General features: G+C 51.4%; 2 protein-coding genes across 7 annotated transcripts in view; one reads left to right on the top strand and one right to left on the bottom strand.

Moving 5' to 3' along the window:
- Positions 1-1,196: 1,196 nt before the first annotated feature.
- Positions 1,197-14,037, bottom strand: LOC105512305 (cytochrome b ascorbate-dependent protein 3). 3 transcript variants are annotated; one of them, XM_011942737.1, is made up of 7 exons: positions 13,900-14,037; positions 9,565-9,611; positions 8,178-8,376; positions 5,719-5,927; positions 4,915-5,069; positions 3,247-3,403; positions 1,197-2,041 (listed from the first exon to the last, which is right to left on the bottom strand). In XM_011942737.1, the coding sequence occupies exons 3-7, from the start codon at positions 8,368-8,370 to the stop codon at positions 1,955-1,957; spliced, it is 801 nt and encodes a 266-aa protein (XP_011798127.1). In that variant the 5' UTR covers positions 8,371-8,376; positions 9,565-9,611; positions 13,900-14,037; the 3' UTR covers positions 1,197-1,954. The 3 variants fall into 3 exon arrangements, with proteins under 3 accessions (XP_011798127.1, XP_011798126.1, XP_011798128.1); XM_011942736.1 differs by lacking the exon at positions 9,565-9,611 and having other exon boundaries at positions 13,900-14,033; XM_011942738.1 differs by lacking the exons at positions 1,197-2,041; positions 9,565-9,611; positions 13,900-14,037 and adding exons at positions 2,462-2,677; positions 9,022-9,176.
- Positions 14,038-14,142: 105 nt separating this feature from the next.
- The window catches only part of TMEM138 (transmembrane protein 138), a 14,745-nt gene continuing 13,674 nt past the window's right edge, over positions 14,143-15,213 (top strand). For all 4 annotated transcript variants that reach the window (XM_011942739.1, XM_011942743.1, XM_011942740.1 and 1 more), the window contains exon 1: positions 14,143-14,558. The gene's annotated coding sequence lies outside the window, so the exon portion shown is untranslated. The remainder of the gene's footprint in view (positions 14,559-15,213) is intronic.

Raw genomic sequence — 15,213 nt, 5'->3', positions numbered from 1 at the left:
GCAATCACTGATGGCACCAGGGTGAGCAGGGGCATTCTGTGCATGTGGAGACCAATAGCACATGCCTGGCACGCATGTAGGGTAGGGAGTGGTTAAAGGCACTGGCTGTTGACTCATACACATGATCTGAAATCTGGTTCTGCTTTAACCTGGTTATATGAGCTAAGGCCTATTTTTTAGCCCCTTGGGATCTGTAAAATCAGAATGGTACCCACCTCACGGGGACATGAAAGGATTCCAATGAACTGATGAAGATGAAGCCCAGCACAGTCCAAGTGCTCACTCACTGGGAGTTATCACAAGGGTTGGGCCCCCAGCCCCTCCCAGGTCATCTGCTCCACCACCAGCTGGTAGGAAACAGCCTCCTGCACCCCCCAACCCCCGTCACCTACTTTGCCCAAATTGGCTATAGGCTCCCCCAGTGCCTGGGCTTCTCTACCCAGGGTCCTGTCTGTTGGCTGCACCATATGTCCCTGACCACGAGGCATCCTGCACAGGTGTGTGTGCCCAGCAGCTGCGAAGGAGGCTGGCCTCAGACAGTGGCATGTGGATCCCAGCTCTGTCACTTCCTGGCTGGGTGACCTCAACCTAGTCACTTAACCTTTTTGAGTCTTGTTTTCTCAGATTATGAAATAGGAAAAATTTCCTTCCTCGCAAGATAAGCAAGTGCCATTAGCAATTAAGGACATCCGCACATAAATGAGCTGCATGTGAATCCACACATGCCATTCCATGAAGACAGAGGATCATGTGGATCTCTGGTGCCTTCCGGTTGGCCCCTCCCTAGGTCTGTGAGGGTCAGACCTGTCCTGAGGCTTTTACACATTGGCCCAGAACTCATTTAACCACAGCATCATTTCATCAGAGGGCTGTTACTAGAGACTGAATGTTTGTGTCCCCCCGCACTTTCCTGTGTTGAAAGGCTCACCCCCACTTTGGTAGTGTTAGGACGTGGGGCCTTTGGGAGGTGGTTGGGTTATGAGGGTGGAGCCCCAGAGAGCTCTCACGCCCTTTCCACCATGTGAAGTTATGGTGACAAGACGGTCTCTGAGGAAGCTGGCCCTTGCCACACACCACGTTTGCCAGTGCCTTGATCTTGGATGTCTATAGCCTACAGAACTGAGAGAGATAAACGCTTGTTGTTTAAGTCACCCAGGCTATTATATTTTTGTTATAGCAGCCTGAACAAAGACAGCTTTGATTCTTAACATATTTAATGAAACTCGGGCTTCATAAACCAGTGAAATGCCTACCCCTATGGTGACAGGGAGCTGGTCATGGGACCTAGGTGCCCGGAGGACACCCCAGTGGCTTTGAAGGCTCCAGCCAATCAAGACGTTCAATATTAGCCCTTCTGCCAACATCTGGCAATGTGAGGCTGGGGCGGACAGTTGGCCTGATGTTGCCAGGAGTAGGATGCTGATGCTGCCAGAGAGTAGGTGGGCTCCACACCCCAGGCTTCTCACTTGCCTACTAAGCACAGCAGTCTGGAGCTTGGGACCTGGCAGTGCGTCTTTGGAGAAGGCAAAAAAGCCACAGCAGCAACACTTAGGAGAGGAGCAAGACCCTTCCCCCTCCCCACCGTATTTCCTCCTCTGAAGAAGAAAAATAGCTCAAGCTCTAACATGGCACAGAACACTGGGTTGGGCTAGGCAAGCAGCCATGATGGGGGCAGGTGAAGCAATGTGAGTCTCAGCAAGGAACCCCTCTGAAGGTGGCAGTGGCTCCCAGGGCTGCTGCACACAGGACACCACAACTTTGGCATCAATTGCATGGTGAGCTGCAGAGTGATCGGAGGGGCTGGGGCCCTGCCAAGAGAGCAAGGCCAGATCTGCCCAGCAGGAGGAAGGAAGGCCCTGATCCAGCAAGGGGAAGTAAAGGAAGTCTACAGCCACCTCTGTTACTCATCGCTACTGGGACATCTGGGGACAGGCTCTGTTCTTGGGAGAGCAGGTTACCAGGATTCGTAGGGCTGCCTGCCAGTGACAGGCACATAAGTCACAGGGAAAGGCTGGGATCCAGGCCTCAGCTGTAGCAGCAGCTGGAAGAGGTGGAGCCGCATGGTCACAATACACACAGACACAGAGCAGCAGTACGAAACAGAACAGCTCAGAGCAGTCAGCTCCTCAGCAGAAGCTGTGTGGGCCACCACTCCCCGCTTCTGCAATCACCCCATGATGTCTCCACCCCACCTCACATCCAGACGGGGCTGGATGGCAGAGCAGATGAAGCCTGCTCTGTGGCGGGGCAGCCTAACTGGGGGAAGCGGACAGATACCTCACCTCCCTCATGGTTCACATGGTGGACTGCACTTGAGTCCCAGCTCTTCACCACATCCCTAGGAGTCTTAAGAGGAAATCAGTCTGATTTCTTCAGACAGGAGCAGCAAGAGTGGCCAGAGCAAGGAGGACCTCGTGTGAATGGAGGACCTTGAGAGGCTGATGCCAAGAAGTACAGAAGCCAAAGCCACCAAGAAAAGCAGACAGGCAGCAAGCGGCTGGAGAAGGCAGGCCCAGTACCCAGGCAAGAAGTTTGGGCCCAGCATTCGAAGAAAGTTGCCTGCTGAAACCAGCTGGGAGCCCTGGGAAGAGCAGAGCTTCTGGGGAACACAGGCTGTGCCACCAGGAGCTCCTGGGAGCCCCTTCCCGCTGCTTCACTCCCCGTCATGCAGCAGGGACTGGAAAGACAGGCAGGTGCCAAGGAGTTAATGACATGATGCAGGAGTCACACCAGGCCCAAGCTATTCAGAGAGACCCCCAACCTGCAGGGTGGTCCCCACCCAAGCCACCAAATCCCTCAGGGAAGCCCCAAAGTCCCTGAGCCTGGTACACACCCCATCTCCCTACATCCCATCAAGACCTGCTCTGAGCACTCAGCTGGTCACCACATACCCATCCCACTAGACTAGCCCCCAGGCTGGTAAAGGAGAAATCACACACCCTTGTCATAGGCAAGCCCTTCCTTGGGGAAGAAGATAAGGCCACACTTCACCCCACAGAACCACAGTAATTTGGGGGGAAATTCTGTCGCCCAATGGACAGACCCTGGGGAGTCCCAGCATTTTGCTGGGATGCGCTGGTTTGGAACCAGTGCTCCCCATCAGCCACCCTAACTCCACCCTCAAGTTACTTAGTTTCCCACTGTGCCACAGGGTTAGTCTTCTTGTCAAGGCCCCAGTCTTTTGTGGGAGATCCTTCTCTAGACCTGGCCCTGTCTCACCCTGGAATGTGGGACTGGAACCCATACCTGTCTGTCGGTCAAGACCCCTGGCTCTGGGCGCTTCCAAGATGAAGCCAGAAGGATGTAGAGCACCAGCAGCCCGAAGGCCACCACCAGCATCCCGGTGCTGTTGGCAAAGACCGCCTCACTGGGCAGGCTGTTGTATGGCCTGGTGGTGTTTTTCCTGAAGATGACAAAACAATGTGAGCCCTCGAGAGATTTTTCCACCTATTTTTGTCTAGTGGGAGCCTCGATGTCACTAAGAGAGGGTGAGAAAACCTTCCCAGGGCCACATGTGATCTAGAGTTTTAACACCCTTTCTAAGTCCCTGCAAATATTTGATAATGAGCCAGGCACAGTGGCTCACTCTTGTAATCCCAGCACTTTGGGAGGCCAAGGCATGAGGATTGCTTTACCCCAGGAGTTCCAGACTAGCCTGTGCAACATTGCAACATAGTGAGATCCTGTCTCTACAAAAATAAAGCTTAGCTGGGTGAGGTGGTCCATGCCTGTAGTCCTAGCTTACTTAGGAGACTAAATTGGGAAGATCACTTGAGTGCAGAAGTTTGATGCTGCAGTAAGCTATGATGACACCGAGATGCTATCCCTTGGTAGGGGGGATAAAAGGAGAGAGAGAGGGTCTTCCTACGTTGCCCAGGCTGGACTCCTTCCACCTCAGCCTCACTAGTAGCTGGGACTACAGGTGCATGCCACTGCACCCAGCTGTAATAATCCTTTTACCCATGAAACTGAAGCTCAGAGCAATGAAATTAATTTGCCCAAAGTTGCATAATTAGTAAATGGCACAGCCAAGATCGAAACCACAGTCTGTCCTTAAGTCCTAGTTGCTTTTCACTACACCCCACTGCCTCAAAAAAATGGACAGTAGTGGTCAGGCATGCAAGGCTCTAGAGTCATACTGCCTAACCCGAGTCTCAGCTCTGCCACTTACTGGCTGTGTGCTGTTGGGTAAGTTTACGTAACCCCTCTGTTCCCTCATTTGTTTTGTTTTGTTTTGTTTTGTTTTGTTTTTTCCTTTTTACCTGAACAGTCCTCTTGCAGAATCTGTTCCCTCAATTGAAAATAGCAATGATGGCATTACAGGCACGATGGTTCACGCCTGTAATCCCAGCACTTTGGGAGGCTGAGGTGGGCGGATCACGAGGTCAGGAGTTTGAGACCAGCCTGCCCAGCATGGTGAAACCCTGTCTCTACTAAAAATACAAAAAGTTAGCTGGGCATGGTGGCACGCTCTTGTAGACCCAGCTACTTGGGAGGCTGAGGCAGGAGAATTGCTTGAACCTGGCAGGTGGAGGTTCCAGTGAGCCAAGATTGTGCCACTGCGCTCCAGCCTGGGCGACAGAGCGAGATTCCATCTCAAAAAAAAAAAAAAAAAAGAAAATAGCAATGACAACAATACCAATGATGTAGGGTGACTGACAGGATTAAATGTAAGGTGCTTAGGGCAGTTTCTGACACACAGCAGGTGCTAAATCAAACTGATGCTCAATAAATATCTGCTGACTTACCAATTTCAACCTAAAGAAAGATCAATTCTGTTACCTTCCAGATCAGGAATGGGCCCAACCCCAAAAGCTCTCCTCCCTTGGGTGAGTTCTGTGATCACAGGGTGTATCTTCTGAAGACCCTATTCCTTCCTCTTCACCTTAGAGTTGGGGACCCCACTGCACTCACAAACTGAAGAAAAGCTTCTCATTAATGCCGGAAATGACGGATGCGATGGACAGAGAGAGGATGGCGGCTCCAAAAAAGACGTGGATGGGTTTCAGGAGGCTGCGCAGCCACACGGACGCCCAGGGCAGGAGGAAGACAGCAAAGCCCAGGCACCACTGCGGACAAAAGGAGGACGCACCCAAGTGTGCTGTGTGTGACCAAAGCACAACCCACTCCCGCAGCGCCTCCTCCCCGTCTCTACTCCCTGGATCTTCTTTCACAACTCAGACCCTCCCACCAGGCATTGCCCACCACCATGCTAGCTTCCTCGGTGTGGCCTGTTTCTATTACCCAAGCAACAACAACAGTAAATGACATGCTTAGCTACTATCCCACTCCCAGCAAACCTAACCACCTTGTTTGTCTCTGCTTCCTTCCAGTCCTTGCTCATAAAACTCCTCACTTGCACAGGCCTGAGATCAGAATATGGGAAGCACTTCTAGAATTCTTTTGGTTCACAGAGGTGGGAGTGGGGAAAGTGGAAGCCAGATGGCTGATTAGAGTCAGCATGGTACGTGCCATGACAAAGTTAGCAGAGAGGGCTCTGGGACAAGAGACGGGCAATGGGAGGGATAAAAGGAACAGAGTAAGTTCAGGCCACTGACCTCCCACAGCCCTTGAATAAACTGTCAATTCTACAGGATACAACCTCCAAGGTTCTCTGCAAGCAGTGAGCAGAAGGAATATTTGGTGCTCATGCAAGTGAACCCCCAACCAGAGCTCATGACTCTGGGAACCTCGAGGAGAAGCGCAGAGAGAACCCACCTGGCAGGCGAAGAGGAAGACAGCAGTGATGCCCAGCCAGCTGTGCAGGGAGTAGAGGTTGGCAATCCTTCCGTGGTTGTGAAACGTAAAGACAGCAACCAGCCCCACAACAGTGAGGATGAAAGCCATCAGGTGCAGTGCTGCATGGAGGAGTTTCCAGGGCAGTCTGGGCCCCAGCCACGACTGGGGCAGGCGGTACACCAGTGACGCTGCAGGAGGGAGCAGTCCTAGGGCTCAGCATCCAGGAGAGGGCAGTCCCAGGGCTCAGCCTCTCCCCTCATGCTCACCCAGACATCAGGGAATAACCCTGACAGGATCCTACACGGTTTCCCAGCAAGGGAACAGGAAATGCTAGGGCACTGGTATCAACTCCTTGGCATCTTTTATCCTCCCGTAATTTGTGGGATAACAGTCAGCCACGAAGGGAGGAGAGAAGGGCCAGTTAAAAAGGGAGGAGGGGTCGGGCAAGGTGGCTCATGCCCGTCATTCCAGCACTTTTTGGGAAGCCAAGGTGGGAGGACTGCTTGAGACCAGGAGTTTGAGGTTACGGTGAGCTATGATCATGCCACTGCGATCCAGCCTGGGCCACAGAGAGAAATAAATAAATAGATTCAAATTAAAAATGGAGGAGGGCTGGGCACGGTGGCTCATGTCAGCACTTTGGGAGGCGAGAAGTTCAAGACCAGCCTGGGCAACATAGCAAGATCCTGTCTCCACAAAAAAATAAAAATAAAAATAAATTACCCCGGCGTGGTGGTACATGCCTGTACTCTCAGCTACTTGGGGGGCTGAGGTGGGAGGATCACTTGAGCCCAACAGTTCAAGGCTGCAGCAAGCTATGATCATCCCACTGCACTCTAGTCTGAAAAAGAGGGAAACCCTGTTTCCTAAAAAAAAACGGTGGAGGGGAGAAGCAGGTTTCTTAGACCTCTCATTCTATTTTTACAATAATAAATTCAGCTTGTTTGTGGTTTCTAGGCTAAAAAGCATTGTGACACTCATTATTTCATCAAACTGAATTGTCACAACTGAGGCTGGCTGTCAAGAATACAGGTACTAAGGTCAGGCAACATAGGTCCAAATCCAGGCTCTGCCTCTTAGCTGTTTGGCCTCTCCTTTCTAACTCTCAATTTCCTCATCTGTAAAAGGAACATAACAGAGCCCACCTCACAAACTTGTAAGAACAAAATGGGATGATATATGTGAACTGCACATGATAAGCTGCTATCATCAATGGCATTGTATTGCCATTTTGCAAGTGGGGAAAATGAGGCTCACTGGGGCCCCAAAGCATAGATTTGAAAGCATGGGACAAAGATTACAAAGATGGATCCCAGGCTGGGCATGGTGGCTCACGCCTGTAATCCCAGCACTTTGGGAGGCAGAGGCGGGTGGATCACCTGAGGTCAGGAGTTCGAGACCAGCCTAACCAACATGGTGAAACCCCATCTCTACTAAAAAATACAAAAATTAGCTGGGCATGATGGCAGGCACCTGTAATCCCAGCTACTTGGGAGACTGAGGCAGAAGAATAGCCTGAACCCAGGAGGCAGAGGTTGCAGTGAGCCAAGTTCGCACCATTGCACTCCAGCCTGGGTGACAAGAGCAAAACTCCATCTCAAAAAAAGAAAAAAAAAAAAAAGATCCCGGAAAAGCAAGCAAGTCCCTCATTCGGTGGCCTGACTAAACCATGAGAGGCTTCAATCTCCTGTTCTCTAGAGCTGGTTAAAAACTACAGCTCAGGTTGGGCGTGGTGGCTCACGCCTGTAATTGCAGCACTTTGGGAGGCTGAGGTGGGTGGATCACGCGAGGTCAGGAGATCCAGACCATCCTGTCTAACACGGTGAAACCCCGTCTCTACTAAAAATACAAAAAAATTAGCCAGGCGTGGTGGCGGGCACCTGTAGTCCCAGCTACTCGGGAAGCTGAAGCAGGAGAATGGCGTGAACCCAGGAGGTGGAGCTTGCAGTGAGCCGAGATCACGCCACTGCACTCCAGCCTGGGCAACAGAGCGAGACTCTGTCTCAAAAAAAAAAAAAAAACACTACAGCTCAAAGGCCAAATCCAGCTCGCTACCTATGTTTGCAAATAAAGCTTTATGGGAACACATGAGCCACACTAGTGTTTATCTGTTGTCTATGGCTGCTCTCACAATACAGTGGCAGAGCTGAGTACCTGCAACACAGATTCTATGTCTTGCAAAACTGAAATATTTATCTGACCCTCTACAGAAAGTTTGCCAACTCCTGCCCTAGAGTATCTGTGAAGCCATCCTTCTGAGATGCCCCCAGTCTTAACCCCTTCCTCCCCCAAATGACAGCTGGGCGCAGAGACAGCCCAACCCACCCTACCCACATGGCCCCAAACCCAACATTTACAAAGGCCAGCCTTGGAGAGGGAAAGTGCAGCTTTGTCCAGTCTGGGCCCTATCCCGCCTCCCTTCCTGACCTCTTACTCACCACCTCCGTAGAATACCACCATGCCAGCAACCATAAGCACTGGGTGCCAGTTGAACATGTAGATACTGCCATTCCAGGCAAAGCCACCACGCCAGTACTGCATCCAGTAGATAGTGAAGAGGATGCACATGGAGCCCAAGGACCCCAGCAGCAGGCAGGACAGGTAGAACCATCCCGATGCCATTCTGATCATGCACTCCTGGAACAAGGAGAAGTCACAAGTCTCCACTGGCTCAGGTGCACCCAGTTCTCTGGCTAAAGGAGGTAACACTGATTTCGCTCTTGACCTGTGGGACGGAATCTTTTTGCTTCAGTTCCCTTGCATCTTTTTTTTTTTTTTTTGAGACAGAGTCTCGCTCTGCCCCCAGGCTGGAGTGCAGTGGCCGGATCTCAGCTCACTGCAAGCTCCACCTCCCGGGTTCACGCCATTCTCCTGCCTCAGCTTCCCGAGTAGCTGGGACTACAGGCGCCCGCCACCTCGCCCGGCTAATTTTTTTGTATTTCCTGGGCACCACCCCCCCGCCGAGGCCTCAATGTCTGGGTGGGCCTGATCTTCAGTCACAATGACTGAGGCCCCACCCCAGCACCTGGCAGTGCCCAGAGCAGCAAGTTCAAGGCTGTGGCTGGCCGTGGTGAAGGCCAGATGCCAAGCCCCAAGACCCAGAGTCCTGGGATTGCTCTCCCCTCACAGAACCAGAAGGTAAAGAATTACCACCCCACACCCCCCAGGAAAAAAGGGACAGGAATCAAAATCCAGGCTAAATCATGCAAATGCCCAGGCCTTGGGTTCTAACATAAGAAGGCAAAAATTACAATCTGAAAAGAGCAAACATCCCACTATTACACTAGACAGGAAGAAGTCAGAAAAGTTCTTCCCCAGAGAGTGAGCTCTACGGGGCTAATCTTCACTGGAGAGGTAACCAGGCCTTCACTCCACTGCCCACACTCCACACCTTGAACCAGCTGATGCCCCTCAGCTGTCTCCAGCCCTGAGACTTCTGCTTTCTCTTCCTCTGGGGAAAGTCCAGAGAAGAAAAGAGGAAGCAACAACTCACGGTCCAGAAAGCAAGAGATTTATTTTGAGATTTCCGCAAGTCCTTGATAAACCCAGAAACCAACTCTGGTTTTAGGCATGGCAAATGCTTAAAGCCCTGAGCAGCTGCTCTTAAACCCTAGACAAGTGGGCAAAGCCACAGGACTGGCCCTGCTTTCAGCTAATATGTAGGCAGCATGGGCCCAGGCATCAAGGTAGTCACCCTGTCCCATGGACTCACACCAAGAAGGCAACAATGTGGCTTCCTGCATTGAGGCCCCTCACTCAGAACCAGCCAATAGAGAGAAGAAATAGCCAATAGCCCCCATGGAGGTAAAACACTTGACTGCTCACCTTTAGCCCTAATGATAGGCTCAGAGAACTGGCCTGGGCTCCAATCCCTGTGAAATGGGCACCTTGAGCAAATCACTTAACATTTGCAGGACTCACCTGCAAGGAAGATATGGCAATAAGAATATTTGAACAATAAGAATAACGAACACCAGCTATGAGCGCCAGAGCCTTACACACAAGACCCCATTTATTCCTCTTAACCCTGGGAGGCATATTATCCATGAGGAAACTAAGGCTGAGAGAGATGAGTAATTAGTATGTGGACCCAGTGAGTGGGTGGGGAGTTTCAAATCCTGTATGTTTAGCTTCAAGGCCCACGCACTTCCTTGACCACAGGTTGGCAGATCAAGTGAGAAAATAAATGTAGCACATTGTAGAAGTCAAGTATTAGAATTCTCGGCTGGGCGCAATGGCTTACGCCTGTAATCCTGCACTTTGGGAGGCTGAGGCAGGTGGATCACCTGAGGTCAGGAGTTCGAGACCAGACTGATCAACATGGTGAAACCCCATCTCTACTAAAAATACAAAATTAGCTGGGCGTGGTCGTGGGCACCTGTAATCCCAGCTACTCAGGAGGCTGAGGCAGAAGAATTGCTTGAACTAGGTAGGCAGAGGTTGTAATGAGCTGAGATTGCGCCCACTGCACTCCAGCCTGAGCAACAAGAGTGAAACTTCATCTCAATAAATAAATAAATAAACAAATAGGCTGCGTGCAGTGGCTCACGCCTGTAATCCTAGCACTTTGGGAGGCCGAAGTGGGCAGATCATGAGGTCAAGAGATCAAGACCATCCTGGCCAACATGGTGAACCCCGACACCCATCTCTACTAAAACTAAAAAATTAGCTGGGCGTGGTGGCACATGCTTATAGTCTCAACTACTCAGGAGGCTGAGGCAGAAAAATCGCTTGAACCCAGGAGGCAGAGGTTGCAGTGAGCCGCGATCACGTCACTGCACTCCAGCCTGGCAATCGAGCAAGACTCTAAAAAAAAAAAAAAATAGAATTCTTAGTCATTGCTGTCATGCACTTCATCCTAACTACTAACAAAAACATGCAACTCATGTTCCTTGTGCCTGCCCAGGCCTCTCAGTGGCCCTCAGTCATGCCATACCAGCTCTCCCCATGCTAGGGGTCCACCTACTTAGGTGAAAATGCTGGACTTTCACAAGGTGACCCAACTTGGCAGTAATCTCTGAGAAAGGAAGGTCTAGCCAGGCACAGTGGCTCAAGCCTGTAAACCCAGCACTTTGGGAGGCTGACGTGGGCAGATCACCTGAGGTCAGGAGTGCAACACCAGCCTGGCCAACATGGTGAAATCGTGTCTCTATTAAAAATGCAAAAATGTGCTGGGTGTGGTGGCGCTCGCCTATAATTCCAGCTACTAGGGAGGCTGAGGCAAGAGAATTGCTTGAACCCTGGAGCTGGAGGTTGCAGTGAGCCGAGATCATGCCACTGCTCTCCAGCCTGGGGGACAGAGCGAGACTGTCTCAAAAAAAAAGAAAAGAAGGTCCAAGGACTGGAGGGAAAAAGCTTCCATGAAGCTGGCAGGAGAAAATCATGCCACCAGCTTCCTAGAAGCTTTGTGACTCAACTACTTAACTCAGAGATTTACTACCCAGCCTTAGAACTGCCTCTTCAATTCCTCCAAGGGCAGAGGACGTTTCAGGTCACCAGATGTTCACCTAAAACACTCTCCATCCCTCAATGAAATATAAGAGATCTTGATCAGCAGGCTCACTCATCTGACAGTATCTACTTCCACAACTGTTTTGTTTTTTTTTTTTTTCTTTGTAAAAGTAAAAACTAAATGTAGTCCAAAAGGATCTGAAGCCATACCCTAGAAGAGGTCCTGGTTTACTGCTCTGTGATAGACTTAGAATAGACCCTGGGCACACTTTCCTGACAGAGAGCTGCAGAGTTATATTGCCCTGCTCACAATACACAGATAAGCCCTCCTACTTCCTGAAATAGAGCAAAACAGGAGAAAAGGAAGAATGCAGTAAAGGACCAGCAGTGATTCATGCCTGTAATCCCAGCACTTTGGGAGGCCAAGGCAGGTAGATTACCTAAAGTCAGGAGTTCGAGACGAGCCTGGCCAGCATGGTGAAACCCCGTCTCTATTAAAAATACAAAAATTAGCCTGGCACGGTGGCATGCGCCTGTAATCCAAGGTACACAGGAAGCTGAGGCACAAGAATTGCTTGAACCCAGGAGGCAGAGGTTGTAGTGAGCCAAGATCACGCCACTGCCCTGCAGCCTGTGCAACAGAGATAGACTCTGTCTATAAATAAATAAATACCCAGGAGTTCCAGAACAGCCTGAGCAACAGTGAGCCCTTATCTCTACAAAAAAAAAAAAAAAAAAAAAAATTAGCTGGGTGTGGTGGCATGTGCCTGTAGTCTCAGCTACTCAGGAGGCTGAGGTGGGAGGATGGCTTGAGCCCAGGAGAAGGCTGAAGTGAGCTGAGATCACACCACTGCGCTCTAGCCTGGGCGACAGAGCTAGCCTGTCTCAAAAAACAAAGGAAACCAGTGAAAACTGCAACGCAAATGCTTGAAAATATCCTCTCATTTGTTCTAAGAGGGCAGGCTGGGCTGTGATCCCAGGGTGTGCTCACCATGGTTCGGCCTCCTGTTGTGCCCTCACTCTGCGGAGTCCCATTCTAAGGGAGCAGTGAGCAAGCTCTTCTGTAAAGGTCCAGGTAGTAAATATTCTAGGCTTTGTAGAGCACATGGTCTCTGTCACAACTATGTCATCAACTCTGCCCGTGCAAGAGCAGCCACATAAACATCTTAACAAATGAGCACCACGGCTGTGTTTCAGTAATATTTATTTATGGACTCTGAAGTCTGTTTCACTTAATTTTCATGCCACAAAATATTATTAATTTCTTGCGAAAAAGGATTCTCCTGGCTGAGCTAAAACAGGTCAGGTCCAGGGGTAAGAAAAGGTAGTTCCCGGCCGGGCGCAGTGGCTCCACGCCTATAATCCCAGCACTTTGGGAGGCCGAGGCGGGCAGATCACGAGGTCATGAGATCGAGACCATCCTGGCCGACACGGTGAAACCCCGTCTGTACTAAAAACACAAAAAATTAGCCGGGCATGGTGGTGGGCGCCTGTAGTTCCAGATACTTGGGAGGATGACGCAGGAGAACGGTGTGAACCCGGGAGACGGAGCTTGCAGTGAGCCAAGATTGAGCCACTGCACTCCAGCCTGGGCAACAGAGCAAGACTCTGTCTCAAAAAAAAAAAGAAAGAAAGAAATGCTAGTTCCCATCCAGCCCTTAGTCTTTGAAAAAGGCTCTACTCAGGCTGGGCGCGGTGGCTCATGCCTGTAATCCCAGCACTTTGGGAGGCCCAGGCGGGCGGATCACATACGGTCAGGAGTTCAAGACCAGCCTGGCCAACATGGGGAAACCCCGTCTCTACTAAAAATACAAAAATTAGCTGCGCGCGGTAGCGGGCGCCTGTAATTCCAGCTACTTAGGAGGCTGAGGCAGGGGAATCGCTTGAACCCGGGAGGCGGAGGTTGCAGTGCACCGAGATCATGCCACCGCATTCCAGCCTGGGCGACAGAGTGAGATTCCGTCTCAGAAAAAAAGAAAGAAAAAGGCTCTACTCCAAACTCTTGCAGTGTTACTTTTATAATTTAGAACCACAAATAAATGAAGGGGTAGAAAATCAGTTTGCTGCTCTCCTTCCCCGATGGACTGGGGTACTTCAAGAATCTTGAGGACCAGACTTAGGATATAAGTCCGAAACCCTCATCTTACAAATCAAAAACACTGTGATACTGGGGCCCAAAACGAGAAAATGACTTTGCCAAGGTAAGTGGCAGGGCTGGTACAGGAATTCGGGTCCACTCCCTCTCAGCTCTGAGGATTCCTTATTCTCAAAGGTAGCTTCTGTTAAAGGCGGAACATCAGGAGTGAGAGGCTCAATATTCCAGCCAAGGAGGTAGGTGAACAAGTTACCCCTTAGCACTGGAATAATTACAGACCCGGACTTCGGCCTGTGCCTAGGTCCGGCTCAGGTGACCAAAGAACCGTTCCAGGCGCCCGAGGGGTGATCCCTGACTCCTCTGCTGGGTGCTCATGCCAGCTAACAATGGGTGAAAATTGGGGCGAGGAGCTCCAGCTGCTTTCTGCGCCCTCTGAAGAGCTTTCGTGCCTTTATAGCCACCACGTTGGAAGGAAAAGCGCGGAGAAAGGTGCCCACTTTCTAAAAGAGAAAATTGAGGCAGAGCAAGGGGGTCGCGACAGTGCGAAGCGAGATAGCAGCGGAGCCAGCATTCGAACCCAGGTCCCTGAACTCCCAGCCCGGGATCTTTCTCACCCCTAACCACAGTGGGACGAAGTGGGGCCGGGATCTCCGGAACCCGCCTCTCGCTACCAGGCGCTGGAGCTGCAGCTCCCGAGGTTCTTAGGAGACGCAGAAGACACTGCCCCAAATGCCTACAGCCGGCTGGCGCTGGCTCGCCTTCTTATAGGCTCGCAGCACTTCCAGTCGCGCGCGAGGCCTCCTGGGAAGTGAAGTCCAGAAGCCCGGGGTGGCAGGCTCCCAGCGCCCCAGGGTGCTACCCCCTAACTCCCGTTCCTCCTCGGCATTTCTTCTCCAAGTCCGAAGTCAGGATCCAGGACTGCTGTGATTCATCAGCTTCGCCTCTCATCCCGCATCTAGAGGGGACGGAAATGTTCAGGTGAACGCGAAGCCTCCCACCACGAGCCGGCCCTAAGCAAGGCCATGCACAGTGCGGGCGGGAGCCCTAAGTCAGCTAGCGGCGAAGCTGGGAGGGCCCGGAGCAGGCCGCGCCCCGAACGGCGAAGGCTCCAACATGGCGGCCGGACTGGCCATAGAGCGGGAAGAGAAAGCCGGGGACTAGCAAGCAGCACGGCGCAGACGGGGCCCGCGTCCTCCATTTACTTCCGGAACTTAAAGCCAGCTTGCGGAAGCCGGGACGGTGTCCCCGTGACAACCGACGTTGGCGTTTGGAGGTGAGAGTGATTGACGAGAAGTGGGAATTTTTGGTGCTGTTGTTTTGGGCTTGGGTTTTATGCTTTGTTGTTTGCCAAGGAAGCCTCGTTTTTAAATGGATTGGGAGGCGTGAAGAATACTGCCCTAGGTACAAAGGGAAGGCGGCAGGTAGCGGTGGACGAATTAAAGAGCTTCATGAGCTTGCGAATCCCCACTGCCCTAAACTGGAGGGGATCGTTGTACGTAGACACAGCCATGGGCGTTTCTGCATAACGGATCCTCAAAACAGCCCTGGATGGTGGCCTGTGAGTAGTGATTAAGAGCACGGATTTGGCGTCACAGTTACGAAGCCTGGTTCTGCTGACTTGAGACCTGGAGGAGTGCCTTGAACTCTGACTCCTGTGTCGTTTCCTGTAGAATGGGAATAATTCCCACCTTGCAGAGTTGTAGGGAGGATTAAAGGAAATGATCTTGGTTGACAAGTTTATCGTGGTGTGGGTACCTAGGTAGTAGCTATCAGTATTATTTAATGCGGCCGGGCGCGGTGTCTCACGCCTGTAATCCCAGCACTTTGGGAGGCCGAGGCGGGCGGATCACCAGGTCAGGAGATCGAGACCATCCTGGCTAACACGGTGAAACCCCGTCTCTACTAAAAATACAAAAAATTAGCCAGGC

The sequence above is a fragment of the Colobus angolensis genome, unplaced genomic scaffold (genome assembly GCF_000951035.1).
Source record: "Colobus angolensis palliatus isolate OR3802 unplaced genomic scaffold, Cang.pa_1.0 Scaffold21, whole genome shotgun sequence".
Lineage (NCBI taxonomy): Eukaryota > Metazoa > Chordata > Mammalia > Primates > Cercopithecidae > Colobus > Colobus angolensis.
This window is presented reverse-complemented; position numbering and strand designations above follow the sequence as displayed.

Coding starts and splice junctions, on each gene's coding strand:
- LOC105512305 (XM_011942737.1), bottom strand. CDS start 8,370: ATGATCAGAATGGCATCGGGATGGTTCTACCTGTCCTGCCTGCTGCTG. Junction 5,928..8,177: donor GGTGGTATTCTACGGAGGTG/GTGAGTAAGAGG, acceptor TCCCTCCTGCAG/CGTCACTGGTGTACCGCCTG. Junction 2,042..3,246: donor GGGTCTTGACCGACAGACAG/GTATGGGTTCCA, acceptor CACCTCTTCCAG/CTGCTGCTACAGCTGAGGCC.